Source organism: Gordionus sp. m RMFG-2023, chromosome 4 (assembly GCF_954871325.1).
Source record: "Gordionus sp. m RMFG-2023 chromosome 4, tfGorSpeb1-WG-v2, whole genome shotgun sequence".
Taxonomy (NCBI): domain Eukaryota; kingdom Metazoa; phylum Nematomorpha; class Gordioida; order Chordodea; family Parachordodidae; genus Gordionus; species Gordionus sp. m RMFG-2023.
The window spans coordinates 18,787,768-18,805,177 of NC_088778.1; the positions used below are offsets into that span (position 1 = coordinate 18,787,768).

Consider the following 17,410-nt stretch of genomic DNA (forward strand, 5'->3'; position numbering starts at 1 on the left):
AACCAGCACACTAGTAAGCTCTTTTACTTGATTCCAATCATTTTCTGACAAAATGATTTCACATGCTTTTATGATAAAATCATTACAGAAATCTTTCAAACTTAATAATCGCTCTAGCATCATACATATAGAGGACCAACGTGTTGTGCAATCTAAAATTGCCATTTACATTTTCATGGATTTTAATATTCTAACAATTGTGGGAATTCTTAAATATTTTACAACATCCCTTGCTTTATCAATTATAGTTTTAAGTGACTATTTTTTAGGGAGATTCCACGAAAAAAATTAATAAAATTTTACATTATTTTTTAAAAATTAATAAAATTATAAAAATTTTATATTACATTAATTTAAAAAAAAATAATTTTAATTTAAAAATTTTTAACACCCTGAACCCTTGGACCCTCCACTTTTTAAAAGGGTCCGGGTCCGGGTTTAGCCAAAATACGAGGGTCCAGGAGGGTTCAGGGTCCGGGTTCACATCCCTGTCTAGAAGCACAAATTTGATAGTTACCAGGTAATTGGCTGTTTTAAAGTTCATGGGCAAATTTATCACATCTCATTTATATTCACATATTGATATTCTACATTTTGCTCAGTATGTGCTAGATAATCTCAGGCCATTGCAGGACGTCTTCAGCACCCTGCCAATTCTGATTGTAAATATCATGAGACATTTAGATGTGTTGATCCATATGCTTTAAGTTTTAAAACCTTAGGTGAAGTTGAGAAAGCTGGGTTATTCCTTGCAAACCTTCAGATGTATTGCTGCTAAATATTAATATATTTCGCGGAGATCGTTCTAGCCACCATCGGCGGTATAAGTTGCCTTTGATGACGTAGTTATAATATCTACAAATAATGATGGAGAACGTCCCTTTAAACGAGATATAAAATTTTTAGTAATCCTTAACGTGTTAAGTCCTAATTTAGACCCAATGGTATACCCTATATTATTTTCTCATGGAGATCCTGGTTGGGAGCCTAATATGATTGCTAAAGGGTTTGAAAATTTTTGACGTCAAAAATATCTGCTACAATTTCAAATTTCCAGTTTGGCGGTTAAACAAAATCTCTTTAACCCCCTTCTTAATGCTGGGAGACTAACTTAACAATATATTGTAAAGACGGGACATCATGCCTTTCTCCCTTATTCGATGATAGATGAATCAGAAATTAAGCATATCTTATGAGGTGTGATATACACCTCTTTTTTCGAAATTTTAATTATTTTTATAAAATATATTAATGAACTATATATTTAGTACCGTCAACCACCCCGTCATTCTTGAGGGGTTATCAGCTAGTATTTTATATGAATGTAAAAAAAAATTAAGGATTTTAATCCTATCAACATAATATTTCTAATATGGAAGAACTCTTATGACTGTTTCAGCAAACATAAGAATTTAAGAGAATTATGGGTTATATAATAATACGAATTTATTATTTACTTATTTCATATATAAAGGTTTGATTTATTTTAAACATTCTTGCAGAGTCAGGCCTGTGCAGACGGAGGGGGGGGGGGCAAGCGGGGCAGTCTTAATTAGGCAATTTTAGGAGCCGCTAAATTTTGTAATTATACTCAATTATTTTTAGCCTCATGAAAAATAAGATTTTTTTATATATACTCTCTTCTTTTTTTGTACAAAATCCATGTATTTTGAAAAAAGGTTTGGCATGTCTAGCCATAAGTATTATAACAAATTTTGATTTATATTTTAGTAAAAAAAACAGGTCTGTGAACCCTCCTTTGAAAAAAGGGTTCCGATTTGGGTTCTGGTTCAGTGAAATATTTCTGAACCAGGTTCAGATGAGTTCAGGGTTCGTGCCCAGAAAAATAAAGACTAATAAAATTTAGTAAAAATAACAGATATTTTACTATATTTAGGCCTTCCATAAAATTCATCATTATAATTAAAATATAAACGAATTTTCATATCTTCCAAAATCGAGATGTAAATCGATTTTTTATTCCTAACTTTGAGAGTGCATTACAACTTATAACTAGTGTTGTTCAGCTCAATTTGAGTCGATTTTTAAAAATACTAACTAAATATTTTTGCCAAAAAAATATTGTCTAAGCCTCGTTTGTTAAAAGATGTTCAAACCTTTGTGCCACCTATGAGTAAAATATTAAGGCTTGCATAATAATTTTCCTAATAAAAAATTCGCCGTTTAACAACACTACTTGCAACTAATAAAGCTATACCTTGTGATTATATTCTATTCATTGGTCTTACTATTAATTTTTTTGATAATGATGGTTTTATTTTGATTAAAAAACGATTACAATTTACAATATAAGATATAAGCTTAAAAATTAAATTTAAGTAATGTATTAAAAAAAACTTGAGGAGGTGCCTCTATGTTATGGCAATAAGTAACCTACAAATTTCCATTGAAATAGGTTGATGCGTAGACAAAATCTCCTAAGGATCATCCGAAATTAAGCGCATTTTTTGGCAGAGTGATTTGAAGAAATCCTTGGCTATGGGTCCAAAAGCATCGATTGTGTCAGAAACAATGGGGTTAGAGTGATATTAGGAATGTTAATATATTTATTAATTTTTCTAATTTTAAAACAAACAAAAATAAATATTCCTTTAATAAATATTATTATCTATAAAAATAATTACAAAATATGCCTGTAAAATATTAAAATTTTTACATATATGGAGTGCTCTGAAATATAATAGAAAGAATTCCACGCAAGATAATTTTTGCCAAAATATGTTTTTATATTGAAAATAAAAAAATTTATTTATGTTTTAAATATATTTGCATGTTTTTAATATTTAATTTAATATCGTTTTATATATATTATTTTAAATATATTTTTTAAAATAAATAAAAATGTAATATTTTCTGAACCGTAAATTTAAAAAAAGAGGTTTAGGGTTTTATCAGTAAAATATTGAAAGTTAGAAGGATTCGGATTCACAGCTCTGAAATAAACTTAATTTATTTTTTAGTTAAGAAATTTAATTTTTTTATTAAAATTTTTTGAAAACAAAATTAAATTTTCTATTAGCAAAGAAACAAATAACTTTATAATAAAACGATTTCTACAAAATGATTATTTTGATAAATATTTGGTCCATTTCTCGTAAAGGTTCTGTTTTTGTGGTTGCAATCGCTAAGAACTTTTAAAATATTCTAATTAGTCTATGTTAAAATAAAAATAGACCCGGTTAAAATTACTCTAATCTAGATTGAGTTATTATTTATTAAGATATAGATTCAAATATTAAATTTTTAATTTAATATATAGGGGAAATGTGCAATAAATGGTCATGTGTGAAGACTGGCCACCACCCTTTAACTTTTTACCTATTGGACCAATATCTCTCAAAATTGGTCAAAATGTATATATTTATGATATGTACCTTACCTAAGTTAATTTATTGAATAGAGGAATTAAATAAAAAAAAATTTCAAATAAACTGTTTTTAGTACCTCTTTCTGGAAAAATCACGTTACACATTTTTTTGTTTAGTGAATAAATTACTAATTTAAATTAATGATATTTTATATTAATATTATCCTTAAGCATTAAGCATTATTCACACAAAAAATTAGACTTTAAAAGCTTTATTTAATAGACATATAAAGGCGCTTAATAATAATAGAGGGGTGAGTATTGACTGGCCATGTATTGATTGGCCACAATTCGCACATTCTCATATTCATATTAAACTTAAAAGCTCTTGCAAAACAACATTTGATGAAATAAAATGATGAACAAGCTTAAGAATGTTTAGTATAAGATAATTAAGATATTAACTTATAATATTATCATTAAATAGATGTGGTAATAAATTGAGATTTTAATAATAATTAAATTAGTGTATAATTAATTTTTTATATTACTAATAAATGTAGAAACATTAACGTAGGTCTTTTACAAGTATTTCATATTGTATTATTTCATATTTATATATGACCAGTTAACACATAGTATATCAGAAAAACAACTTTCACATAATCTCATTTAGCTCATAAGGTTAAATACATAGAGCTTTGATTCAAATTTTATTTTAAAGATTAATATTTAGGCTACACATTGATATAAAATTTGTTTGATTAAACATAAATTTTAATACCTTTTTTCAAAGAAGCAAAAACATAGCCATTCATGGCACATATCCCCTACTATATAATATGCTAATTTCAAACCCTAAAAAATAAACTATATTAATATAAATACTGGTAAGTGAATTGAATTTTTGTAGACGCCATAGAATCATAACCAAAAGATTTTTAAAATGGGAAGAGGAAACAAATTTAATTCAAGTGCTGAGAAAGAAAAAGAAAGTAGTGCAAAGCTAATAATTAATTTTTTTTTAAAAAGACTATTTTAAAACAGTTTAAAATTGAAAATATGCGCCACACAAGTGAGATACCAAAAATATCCAACTCTATGATGAGTTCATAGATATTCTCAACTGATAATCTGCGAATGTTTTTAGTAGAAAAGGGCCCTCAACGAATCGAGAATTTTAATTTTGCTTCAAACTAGGGCTGTGCCGATCCACATATTTTTCACCGATCCGATATTTTCCGATATTGGTTCAAACCCGATCCGATATTTATATTGATTTTTCAGCACCCTTCTTTGAACCAAATGTAATTAAGAAATCAATATTTTTTATGCAAAAGAATTATGCATTTAATTTAATTTTTTTTTTCAACAATAATTTTTAAAAAATTTATATTATAATAGATAAAATAAATATAATAATTTATCATTTTATGTTGGTATATAAAATTGTAATATTTAACATATAAAATTATAATATATTAGATTTTTTTAAATAAATATAAAAGCCTCTAGATTTTCAGGCAAAGGATCAGAATATTTCCAAATAATAGTTTATTAAAAATACTGATATTGTTGGCTGACTTTCAGGGCTCTTTTTTTAAAAAATTTGATTTATTTTTTCTAATATTTCTCGTTTTTTTGTATTAGCTCTTGGAATTCCGTTTGATGTAATCGCTTTAAATGTTTCCGAATATTTGTTGTATTAAATGAATTTTTCATTATTCCTCCCCGTGAAATTAGAATTCCGCAGATAATGCATATGCAAAATTCTCTTTATCTTTATCAAAATATTTCCATAATTCAGAAACCATATTTAAAATAATTCTTTTATTTAAAGCAATTGGTATTATTTTTTAAAAAAATTTAAAATAAATAAAACTTTGGATGTTCCTTTCTATTTTTATAAAAAACTTTTAAAATCTATTTAAAAATATAAATAACATTTGCATTGTTTAAAAACAAATTATTTAGAAAATATTATTAATGTAAATAGAAACTCACTGAAACTCGAAAAAATTTATTATTTTTTTAAATATCTTTTTTTTATTTAAATATATTAAAAAAAAATTTTTATTAAAAAAATAATAAATATGATGTAATAATAATTTAAAGTTTCATTACTCAAAAGTTTTAAGAATTGCTTAGTAAAGGGATCGGATCGGGTTTTTTACAGATATCGGCCCGATCCGATATTTTTGGAAAACGGTAAATATCGGTACCGATCAGATCCGATAATTAATATCGGCACAGCCTTACTTCAAACCAATGAGAAAACTTTCCAATAATAAAATTGTCTAGTCGTTGGCTGGCTCGATAAAAAAATATTTTAGTTAGACTGTATACCTGAGATAAGCCACCAGGATTGAAATAAATTAGCGGTTTATTGGCTTTCTAAAATCAATTCCAATATAGCTAGGCCTTTATAAAAACATTTTTATCATTATCTACTAAAAAAAATTGTAGTGGACATGATATCTGATCAAATATGAGAGGATATTTAAAGGGGTTCAAGCTCGAATATTATAAATAAATCTGTGTCATTTTTTAAAGCCTTGTGGTTGTCACAGTTTAAATCTACTACTTGATGACATGGCACGATTATCAATAGTCGCAAATTAATCTTTTTGGAGTTGTCTAACGAATATATATATATATATACTCTTTTCTGTTTAGACTCAGCGTTGGCAGATTTTGAAGGATCACATCTAATATTATGGAAAAGTATATTGCGTTTTTAATAGGATGAATAATTTTTCTACGATTATATTTCATATTAAGTTAATAATTTCATTTTAAATTCTATTCCAAAGTAATGATTATGATTTTCTAGCTCAATCCACTGTGCAGACTATCAATATGTTTGTGAGAGGATTCATGATCCTTTATGCGATTTGAAAAATGTTTCCAGTTATTAAAGCCTTCATTTAAAAATTTTTTGTCGAATTTGAAAAAAATTTCCAATAAAAATAATATATTGGATCTTTATTTATCGAGTATACTAGCCAACGACTTGGAAAGTTTTCGTATATGGAATGAAGCAAAATTAAAATTCTCGATTCGTTGACTCCTTTTTTTACTAAAAACATTCGCAGACTATCAGTTATCCATATATTTTAAAATATGATAAAAGTTTATTTTTTATAATAATCTGTGAGTCATGATTGGCCATAAGAATATCAATGTGCTCATCACCGAGATGAATATCGAGTATTTTGGGCATTTCACTTGTGGAGCATGTCATATTTTCATTTTCATCTTAAAATAGCCCCTTTTTGAAAATTCTTTTTCGTTTCAAGTACCTTAATCAAATTTGTTTCCTCATCCCATTTTCAAAATTCTTTGGTTTGGTAATTCTATACTAAATCTAAAACTTTTCGGTTCGACCTTTTTAATTTCGATTAAATTCTGCCTACTGAGAGAACTTAATTAGAAAGCATCGAATCCAAAATTTTAGCCACCTAGTACTAATAGTTCCTGAAATATTAATAATCAAAAGTACCAAAATGACTTTTTCCAACAATAAGATTAATTTAAATGAGATAATTTAAAATATAATGATGCTATAAATAAAAATTATATGTCATTTTGTAACGGTATTATAGGCTAGTAAATATTAAGGATTTTTGTTACGATTTTTATTTATGTTATAAATTTTGAATGAAAATTCGAGGTGTTTCGCTTTCCGAATTTTTTAAAATTTATTATTTTATATCTATTTGTAAAAAATTTAACCTGGAACAGCCATGGGCTTTTTCAAAAATAGATGTTGCTTCTATATAAAAAAACGCATTTTTATTAAAATTATTTTTTAAAAAATTCTCATATTTAAAAATAATATTTTTTAAGTCGCCGGATAATTACTATTGACAACTTATAAAGGTTAATTGTTTTTATAATAAAGGATTAAATTTACTAAAAAAGATAGTTAGATTCCGATATCTCCTGCAGGAAAATATAATAATTACTTGTTGAAAGATAAAAGCCCGTTTTCATGCACAGAGCCCTGGTATTAATTAATTTTACAAATATGTCCATTTTATATTTTTTTCATAAAATTATTTATATTGTATAAATATAAATGCTTAAATATTTTTATAGAATCTAAGCACTTTAATTATAAAAAGAATCTCAATTTCCAAACTTTGAGGCGGAATACTATATTTAAAAATATATTCCGACAGCGAATAAGAAATAAATAACACCACAGTATCCACATCAATGAATACTCAATATCATTTTAAACGAAATTGGAATATCTCATATTAAGAAATAAAAACTAATTGAAAAAAATTATCTAAAAAAAGATAACGAAAATATCAAAAACTATTTCAGATATATAATTAACAATTCAGAATAGGGTTGTCAAGGCAAGCTTACAAGGACCTTTTTCATCAATTTTATAAATATGCTGAAGAGCGCATAAAAAGAATAAATATTGAGGAAGAAAAGATAAGGCCAATTTAATAAATCAATCTCAATACCTGGGAAACAAAATATTCACGTGTTTACAAACTAAGCTCAATACAAATATATTTCAATTATCAGACTTGTTGAACGATTAAATTAGAGGATAGTTATCTGAGTGTAATATAATGATTGGTAGTTATGATTTGTATAAAAAGTGAATGCAAATAATCTAAATGTAAATAAATTTTCTTCATTCTAAAGGACGAGAAAATTCTTTTGTTTATCTAGCGACACCATAATAATATTTTAATGAGTTCATAAAAATCAAATTTTTTTTATAATACATATGGCTAGACATACCAAACCTTTTTAAAAAATTATACATGGATTTTTTACAAAAAAAAAATGTTATTTTTCAAGAGGCTAAAAATAATTGAATAAAATTATAAAATATTTGGCGGCTCCTAAAAATGTCTGATTTCTCCCCCTCCCCCCTATATGGCCCTGTCATCGTATTAATTATTTTAACCAGGGTTGGCATGTCGGTCAATTGACCGGAGAAGTATTTGACCTCTAAAATATCATTGGGGAATAAATATTTTGATATAATTAACTAGTATGCATTAAAAGAATGTTTATCAATCTTATTAGGTTAGAATTTATTTAAAAAATTTTATAATATAAAAACATAAGATTTTTTTTATTACTAAAATAAATAAATATAATAATTTAGTCGAATATAAATTATATAATTTCATTTTACTTCCACTTGCTATATTTGAATTCAGATTTGCAAAAAATTTATTCAATTCTGGTAAAAAGTTATATATTATAATTTATATAATACTAAGCCAAGTTATTGAAATAATTGGTCGATAATGTATTATATCATCAAAAAACGTCAATCAAATTTAACCAATAGTGTTCTTTTAAAAAATATTTGTCCAATGATAATCATCATAGCAATTTTAAGCCATTAATGTTTCCCACGTGATGTATAATATGGCGAACATATAATATATTTTTAAAATATTTGTTGCTGAACACAGAGTAAACACTATTTATTTCTATCCAAAGAATAGGCAAACCATCATTGCTACCATCATTCCAGAGGTATGTGATGCTATATGAAAAACTTTAAAAGATATTCATATGCCAGACTAGAGAATATTGTGAGAAGGTATTGAAATTAGATATTAATATATTTTAGATTGCACAAGAATATTTTGAGAAACATGGATTTCCAAACTGCCTTGGCTCATTAGATGCTAGGCACATAAAAATAAAAACTCCTAAAAAATCTAGAACCCTTTTTTACATTTATAGATATTTTAAATCAAATGCTTGGTTTAGCTGATAGCAATTGCAAATTTATGTATATAGATGAAAAATTTCTGATAATTGCTGGATTTGTTGGACACAAGGAAATAAAGAAAGCCATTGTGAAGTGTATATATGGAGGAAATATTAATCCATTTTTTTAGGATAAATAATATATTTACTAATGTGCCTGGGTCAGGACTGGGTTTTTAATAAAAACCCTAAAAAAAATTCATTTAAATTTAGCCTGACGAACTTAAAATATACATTTTTTTTCTTCTAATGATAATAAATTTCAGTATTGCAAACAAAGTGATTGCTGCCTAAATAGTAAATACACTTAAATATTGTTTATTTTCATTTAAAGCAATAAATTAAATTTTTGGATATGGGCTTGGGCAAAATTTTTGAAACTTATGATGGGCTTGGGTTTGAATTTTTTTATTAAATATGGAATGGGCCTGCAAATTATTTTTACTGCTGACCTGGACTGGAGGCTGATGAATAAATCAAGAACCATGAAGGTCTCTAATTTTAATAGCTCAATTATTTCATTTCCGATCTACTTAAAGGAATGAGCAAACCATAGACAAAAAATTTCTGATAATTGCTGGATTCAAGAGTTGGACACAAGGAAATAAAGAAAGCCATTGTGAAGTTATATATGGAGGAAATATTAATCCATTTTTAGGATAAATAACAAAAAAAATAATGCCTGTTGTGACCTTGCCTTAAATTTACATATATTTTAGGGATTTTTAAGAACCCGTTTTCAAAAATATAAGTTACTAGCTGATTGCCCGTCAAGAATGACGTGGAATAAGAATTTTCTTTTTTTTTAAATGATGGACGAATAATAAATTTTACCTTTATTTGATGATGAATGAATCAGAAATTTTCCTATCTTATGAGATGTGATAATTTATATTTATTTATATGAGATAATCACATTCCTGTCAAATTGTCAGGTTAAATAGAAATGACAAATGATTAGATTTTATTAAGAACAATTTAATAAATACCAGAAAATTAGTTGTATATGAATCGAATAATTGATTAGTATTCGAACAAAACTAAATAATTAAATTCGTCATTATTCGATTCGAATATTTTTTAAATAGGCCTATATTCAAGTCATAAAAATATATATTATGCCATTAAAAGAAAGAATATAGAAAGGATAATAGAAAAGGACACAATATATTTCAGGTGTCGTTTATGTAATGTCAGAGGTGTTTTTCATAAAGGTATGTCAAAATTATCAAGATACAAGTATCTAATTGTGATGAGGACATGAGAAACAACCATTATTTTATCTCCACTTACCCCGTTAGATACCAAGGTATCGAAATATATTAAATAATTTATTTTTGTTTATTAATATAAAAATCGGGGTTGGGCATAAAAATAAAAATATTTACAAACCAGGCTGGACCTAAAAATGTTACAAATTTGGGCTGGATCTAAAGGTAAAAATAATTTTATGAAAACTGGAGGTTCATTTAAAAAGTAAATTAAATTATAGCCAATTAATAATAGCAAAATGCTGCAAAGTAGATATTCAATTGATATTTTTCAATTTTCCTTAAAATTTACAAAAACATGGTAAGATACTTTTATGAACAAGCTTTTTAAAATCTGGAATGTCATAAAATAATAAGTTTGATCCTTGCTGAGAGTAATAAAAATAATATTTTTAATTATATAATATTTAATATAATTATATAACAATTAATTGGCTAGTCCTGCCAATTATAAAATATATTTAGTACATGTTGTTCAGCCTGGCCCATAATAATTTTTTCAGAAGGAAAATTATCATCAGACTCTGGCCTGGCCTGTAAAATATTTTGCACAACATTTCCAGCCCGGTCCAAGAAGATTTCTGAAAAATAAATACAAATACTTTTTTATTTTTTGTTCTAATGAATTTTAAATGCAAATTAACAATTTATTTATTTATATTTGTGACATGACATCGAGAAATTAAGAATCTGTAATACTAACAACGTCCACATCCACATGCCATTTAACAATTTTAGATGGAAAGTTTTTTTAACAACTCCCTCATATCCTTATTTTAAAAATAGATGGGTAGCATGTAGTATGGAAAAAAATATTTTCATCATATGCTTTTAGATGGCCCCTCTTAACTCAAAAGAAAATTCCATCCTCTTATGTTGAGGAAGACGATTATATTAGTTTTGGAAATATACAACGTTAATAATGTTTCTAACAATGTATTAAAAAACTCATTTAATTATTTTTCACAAATTATTTTAATAATATGTTTTAGTTAGATAAAAATAAACAATATTCATTTTTAAAAAATCAAATTTTGGTCTAGTAATTCTAACCTTGACCAGTAATGGGTTAAATAAATCATGAATTCAAAAAGCATCAACGGGCTTAATATAAACAAAGTATATTATTTAAAAGATAGGAAGAGTACTCAAGGGCGCGAAAGGGTTAAATGTACAAACCTAAAATATTAAATTAATAAAAAAACTAACTATCTTATGATCCTTGATATTTGAGTGAAGCCTTCTTGATAATACCATTTCCCGATAACTTCGCCTAAATAAATATATAAAATATTGAGCTATATCTTCCGTAATTATTGGTGATATCCTATTTCTACAAATTTCCATTTGATTTGTCAAAGATCTACAACTATTTTTTTTATAAATCAGATTAATGTACTTAATAAGTCAGTTATAGCAAAACTATTTGTTTTCAAAAATTAAGTTGATTAATATTATTATGACTCTACAGAGGCCTGGAACAAGAACATTTTTGCATCCCTGCACCTTTTAGGGCCAAAAAGTGTTTTGTTTCTGTTGAATAATGAAAATTAGACTATTAACTTTGTATTTACCTTTTCTTATTTTTGTATATTTAATTGAGCCTAACTTTTTATTTTTATACTCTTACAATGAAGATTTACAAACAATTCCAAATGCTCATAAAAAGAAAAGTTATTATAAATTAAATTACAAGTCATAACTTTTAACATAAAATAACTTATAACATAAATATTAATCAATCATAGTGGATATAAATGAATGCATTTGAAGAATATTTATTAAACAATGAAATAACAGTTGATTTTCTAATAACTTACCTGATTATATTTTTCATTTTTTTGATTTCTTGAATTATGAACAAATGTTGAAATTAACTAATCATGAATTCATAATGATAAAAGGGTATTACGAATATAAAAAATCATTATATAATAATATTGACCATTTTCATTCTAAAACTCATTATAAAAAAGTTGTACTAGTAATACTAGTAATTTTCATAATAGAAATAATCCAGGAAATTATAAGAATAATCAATATAAAAATTAAAATAGTAATTGTCATAATAGAAATAATTCAGGTAATTATTATAAGAGTAATCAATTAAAATTATAATGAATATAATTATAAAAATTCATAATCATAAAAATTTTAATAAAAATAATTATTAATATAACGAACAATCTTATATTCATAATAAGAATGAAAATGTTCATAAACAAGTAATAAAATTTTGAAATAAAATATGTTGATTTAGAAAAAATACCTGATTTATTTATCGCTGATTATGATTCTGATCTTTATCAAAAATAGAAAAACGCTAATTGGATAAATAGGGAAATTTTTAAGGAACTTAAAATACCAAATGCTATGGACATATATAGTACTAAACTAATTAAAAAATTTTAAGTTATAACTAAAAATTTTTAAATAATTTCTAGACAATTCATATATGATGATAAAATAGAATCTTATAAATTAAAAGATATAAATCATATAATAAAATTTAAAGAAATACTTGTAATTGAAGAAATTAAGGATACAAATATTAAAGAAAATAATAAAATTATAAATTCATTGAATCTTACAAATAAAATACATTAATCACAAAGTACAAAGAAATTCTAATAGTCAATATTAAAAGTGATAAAAAATTTAGGAAACATAACATTTTGAAGATAATAAAACTTAAATCGTACTTAAAGGATATATAATAAAGAATAAAAGTATTATAAAGAGAGACAATGTCAAAACTAAACATCTTAATTTCAGAAAATATTTTAAAGATGCGATAAGGAGATTATTTTCTAAAAATTTGAGGCTAAGGATACTATCATTTAAGCAATGATGATCTAAATTATTATATAAATACATTTTTTAAATTGAAAATCAAGGGTGTGAAATTTAATCTTTTTTTTTGAAGAGAGGGAAATGTAATAATATTTTATTTGCATATTTTAACCTCATGGATTCAAATCCATTTGATTGTGAAAAGGACATCAATTGGAGTTCTTTAAAAAAGAATTATTATAAGATTATAATTACTTTGTAGAACGTTTTTAGATGGGCTTAAACAAGGATGATTATAATTTTCTATCATGTTTTAACAGGCCCAATTCTAGGTCTATTTTAGGGAAAAAAATTTACAATTGCCCCTTCCCAAAATTTTTTTTGGTTCCATATTATTTTATTGATAAATTTTTTAAAAATAAGAATGTAATGGGAGAGAAATAACTATTGTTCAAACCATTAACGGTATTAAAAAAAACTATTTATTCATATCTACTGAAACACCTTATAGCACCAAAGCATCTCATATTTTAATGAGGAAGGAGAAAATGTAAATATAGTTATTAATTTGGTGGAAGAATGAAAATAATAAAGAGGCCAAGATTCAGAATAAGGAAAATGAGCCTGAGCTTGCAAAAACAAAATGGATAGGTTAGATTTTTAAGTTATTCTTATACCAAATATTTTACAACTGATTTAAATCAGGTATCACCAAATAGGCCAACATCTAGTGGTGTTAAAAAGCCCGATTCGGGCCTTTAAAAAACGGCACAATCAAAATTATAACCAAAATAATATTATGTAAGTTTGAAGATTTTTCTAACAGATGGCAGAAAGATGTGGACATCCATTTGCCAAATGACAAGGTTTGGTTATATTATTCTATCTAAAATCTTAATCGGGTCGTTTTTAAAAATCGAATCAAATCGGTCTATTTAACAATAATACTAATAATGAAAGAATATTTTCTTTAAAGTTTTATAAATACGTATAGGTTGAATAATTACTTGAAGCTAAGGCCATTTTTTTTACCTTCCTGTAAGATCTATAACTTAAAGAATGAGAATCAAATCTATACCAAAACGGGTTTTACCAACTGGAATAAATTTCTTGTATACAGGGGCCTTGGGAAACAATATAATTGCAGAATATATAGAAGTGGATCATAAGACTAAAAGATTTTTCCAATTTTTTTGTATAAACTAATTAGCAAATTTAAATAAAATTTAAATCAGATGGCCATTTCAATTTTCTAGACATAAAAAAATTAAAATCTTTATTGGCAACCAATATTACTGATGAGGAATTAATAATTGAAATTGAGATTGTTAAAAAATAATTTGTTAAAAGTTTAGAAAAATTAAATATTTGTTACATCAGATTTTGCCAAATTTCTCTACCCATACAAAAATGCATTTCCAAATGTTTTTCAAATATTCTGTATCAGTTATCAGTCAACTTCTTACCAGTAATATAAAATTTATAATCTGATTTTTGGATACTGTAAAATTTTTCATTTGAGTAGTCATATAAGAAAGGGTTAATTTTTGGATGTTTTCAAGGAATTTAAAAATATATCTGAACTAGGGGTGTACTGATACCACTTTTTGGAGGTCACTTTGATCCGATATCCCCGATATTGATTTGATATCCGCCGATTACTGATCCGATATCTTATCTAATTTTGTATTAGATACCAATGGTTTTAATTTTTAATATATTTAATAATATAACATCTATAATTTAACTATACCATAACATAAAATATATGTCATTTAAAAATATTATAATGATCAGTTATAGTTAATATTCAATTCAATTGCAATTCTAATAGTATATAAAATATTTTTATTGAAAAATCACTTATTTATATAATAAGTAATAACATTAATCTATTTACATAATAAGTAATAAAATTTTGAAAATATATTGTAAATATTATGTATAAAAAATATTCATTCTGCATTTAAAGAATTGTATAAATGCTACATAGAGCCATCTTCATGTATTAACCGCTTTTTGTGAGACCTCATTCTCTAAGAGTTCTATCAAGCACTAGATAAGAGATAGATGATCGACGTAAACAAAATTTAGTATGGCTTATAGAAAAAAAATAATATAGAATTTAGTTTTTAATTCATTTATGTTAAAATTTAAAAATCAAAATCATCATTTACAAATTATAGCAAAAAAGTTCTATGAGTGCCTACTATGTTCTATTTCAAAAAATATCAACCCCCTCCCCTAAGTAAACAGCTTCCACCCACCCTTAGATAAAAATTCATGGCTAGGCTCTGCTTTATATATGCATCTTAATTATATTAAATTAATTTGATATGCAAAATAATTTTAAAAAATTTGATTGCCAAAAAGAAATAAGAATTAAGTGAAATTCAAAAAATAAAAATATAAGGAGAAATAAAATCATAAATATTTTGTTTAGTGAAAAGAGGTAAAAATGGTCAAAATTAACAAATAATATAATCTAATATTTCAGATAGAGTCAAATATGTAATCTATCAAAAACTATCTACCAAAAAAAATCACAAGTAATTTCTCGTGCATAGATATTTTTAATAATATTGGATTTAAACAAATTTAGTTCTAAATGCTTATTTCTGATAAATTATTTAAAAAAATATTGACATAATTTTATTTAGGAGTGGGAAAAAAGTGAGTTGTAATGAGATATGTTAAAAAAATCTACAAATTTGCCAAGGGGAAATCCCCACCCTCTTTCCTTGTAAATTGATAATTATTATTTTTCATGACAAGTGTTAAATAATATTTAATCTAGGGTTTTTAAAGTGGTTGAATAATTTGATGAAGGCAGAATAAATGATTTGATGAATAATGACTGTATAATATTTTTAGAAAAATTTAAAATATGATAATTTTTTTTAGTCAGTTTGAGGCTTACTTTCCTGCAAGGCGTACCCATCAGTCCAGTCGGTAATTCATCAATAATATAGGCCTGGCCCATCCAAAAATGATTAATGTAATATTACTTCCTATTTCCCTTTTTTTATCTAATATGACAATTAGAATTTATAAAAAAAAAAATCTTAAAAAAAGGAAGTAGAAATATATTTATTTCCAATAGAATAAAATAGATAATTAAATTATGAAAGTTATTACTAAATATTTAAATTTAGCGCATAACATTAAAATATAAAATAAATATTTAGATTTCATTCATCCAGCCTTATAAAAAATTTGGACTACATGCCTTAATGGGCCAGACCATTTGTTCAAAAATATTATTCGCAGCTATCTAAAACTTAAGAAAAATCAGGTCCCCCCATTAGATAGATAGAAATGATTTTGGACTATGAGGACATTATATTTTAACCATCTGGTTTGCCTAACCACCCCCCCCCCCCCCAAGAACAAGGATGTCACTTTTCCCTCTGATAATAGTTAATTATAATAGATATATGTAGTGTTGTTAAATGGCTTGATTTGAGTCGATTTTTTAAAAAGGCTAACTCAATATTTTATCCAGAACAATATTACACAATCCTTGAGATTTTAGTCATAGATGGCAGAAAGGTTTGAACATCTATTAGCAAAATATTGAGACTTGGGCAATATTTTTCTGGCTATAATATTGAGTTAGCCGTTTTTAAAAATCGGCTTAAATCAAGCAATTTAACAACAATAGATATATGTTTATTGATAATTATAAAATCAGCTATGTTGACAATATAATCTAATCTTCTTTTGATTATATAATAAATAACATTTATTTAATTTATTTAAATGTTACCTATGTCATTTTATTATATAAAAAATAGTTGAAACTTTTTTTTGGTCAAATATTTACCCATTGAAATCGGCATGTCATAGTTAGTGCACATCTTTAACCAAAAATAATAAATGCATTTAAAATAATATTGATTAAAAAGGGTAGGATAAATGCTTATTAAATGTGCAAAAAAATAAAAATGTTAAATATCCACTTTTAGATTCACAAATATAAAAAATGATAAATACCTTTAGAGTGGGAAAATATAAAAAATAATATATACCCATTATAATTTAATAACGAGCTCACGAATTTTTTAAAATGTTCTCTAACTTTGTTGAATTTGGCGATCTACACCTTGATTTCCCAATCATTCATTCATTACCACTCCAGAAATTACACTAAGTGCAATTTCATTACCCACAGAAGTTGGAGCGTGCATCTGTATATTCATTAATGTATAGATTCTATACATGATGTATACCCATTTTATTATAGTGGACGGTG

The 17,410-nt window shown here is 25.3% G+C and overlaps 1 protein-coding gene across 5 annotated transcripts in view; it reads right to left on the bottom strand.

Annotated features, from left to right (window-relative positions):
- The window catches only part of LOC135929181 (putative uncharacterized protein DDB_G0282133), a 71,761-nt gene extending 54,691 nt beyond the window's left edge, over positions 1-17,070 (bottom strand). Inside the window, exons 1-2 of one of the 5 annotated variants that reach the window (XM_065465722.1) lie at positions 16,960-17,070; positions 11,572-11,731 (exon numbers count right to left, since the gene is read on the bottom strand). In XM_065465722.1, the coding sequence (XP_065321794.1) occupies positions 11,572-11,731; positions 16,960-17,015 (216 nt within the window). In that variant the 5' untranslated portion in view covers positions 17,016-17,070. Of the gene's footprint in view, positions 1-591; positions 647-11,571; positions 11,732-14,162; positions 14,249-16,959 lie in introns of those variants that run through there. The other 4 variants (XM_065465724.1, XM_065465723.1, XM_065465726.1 and 1 more) reach the window with 4 other exon arrangements.
- Between the last annotated feature and the right edge of the window lie 340 nt (positions 17,071-17,410).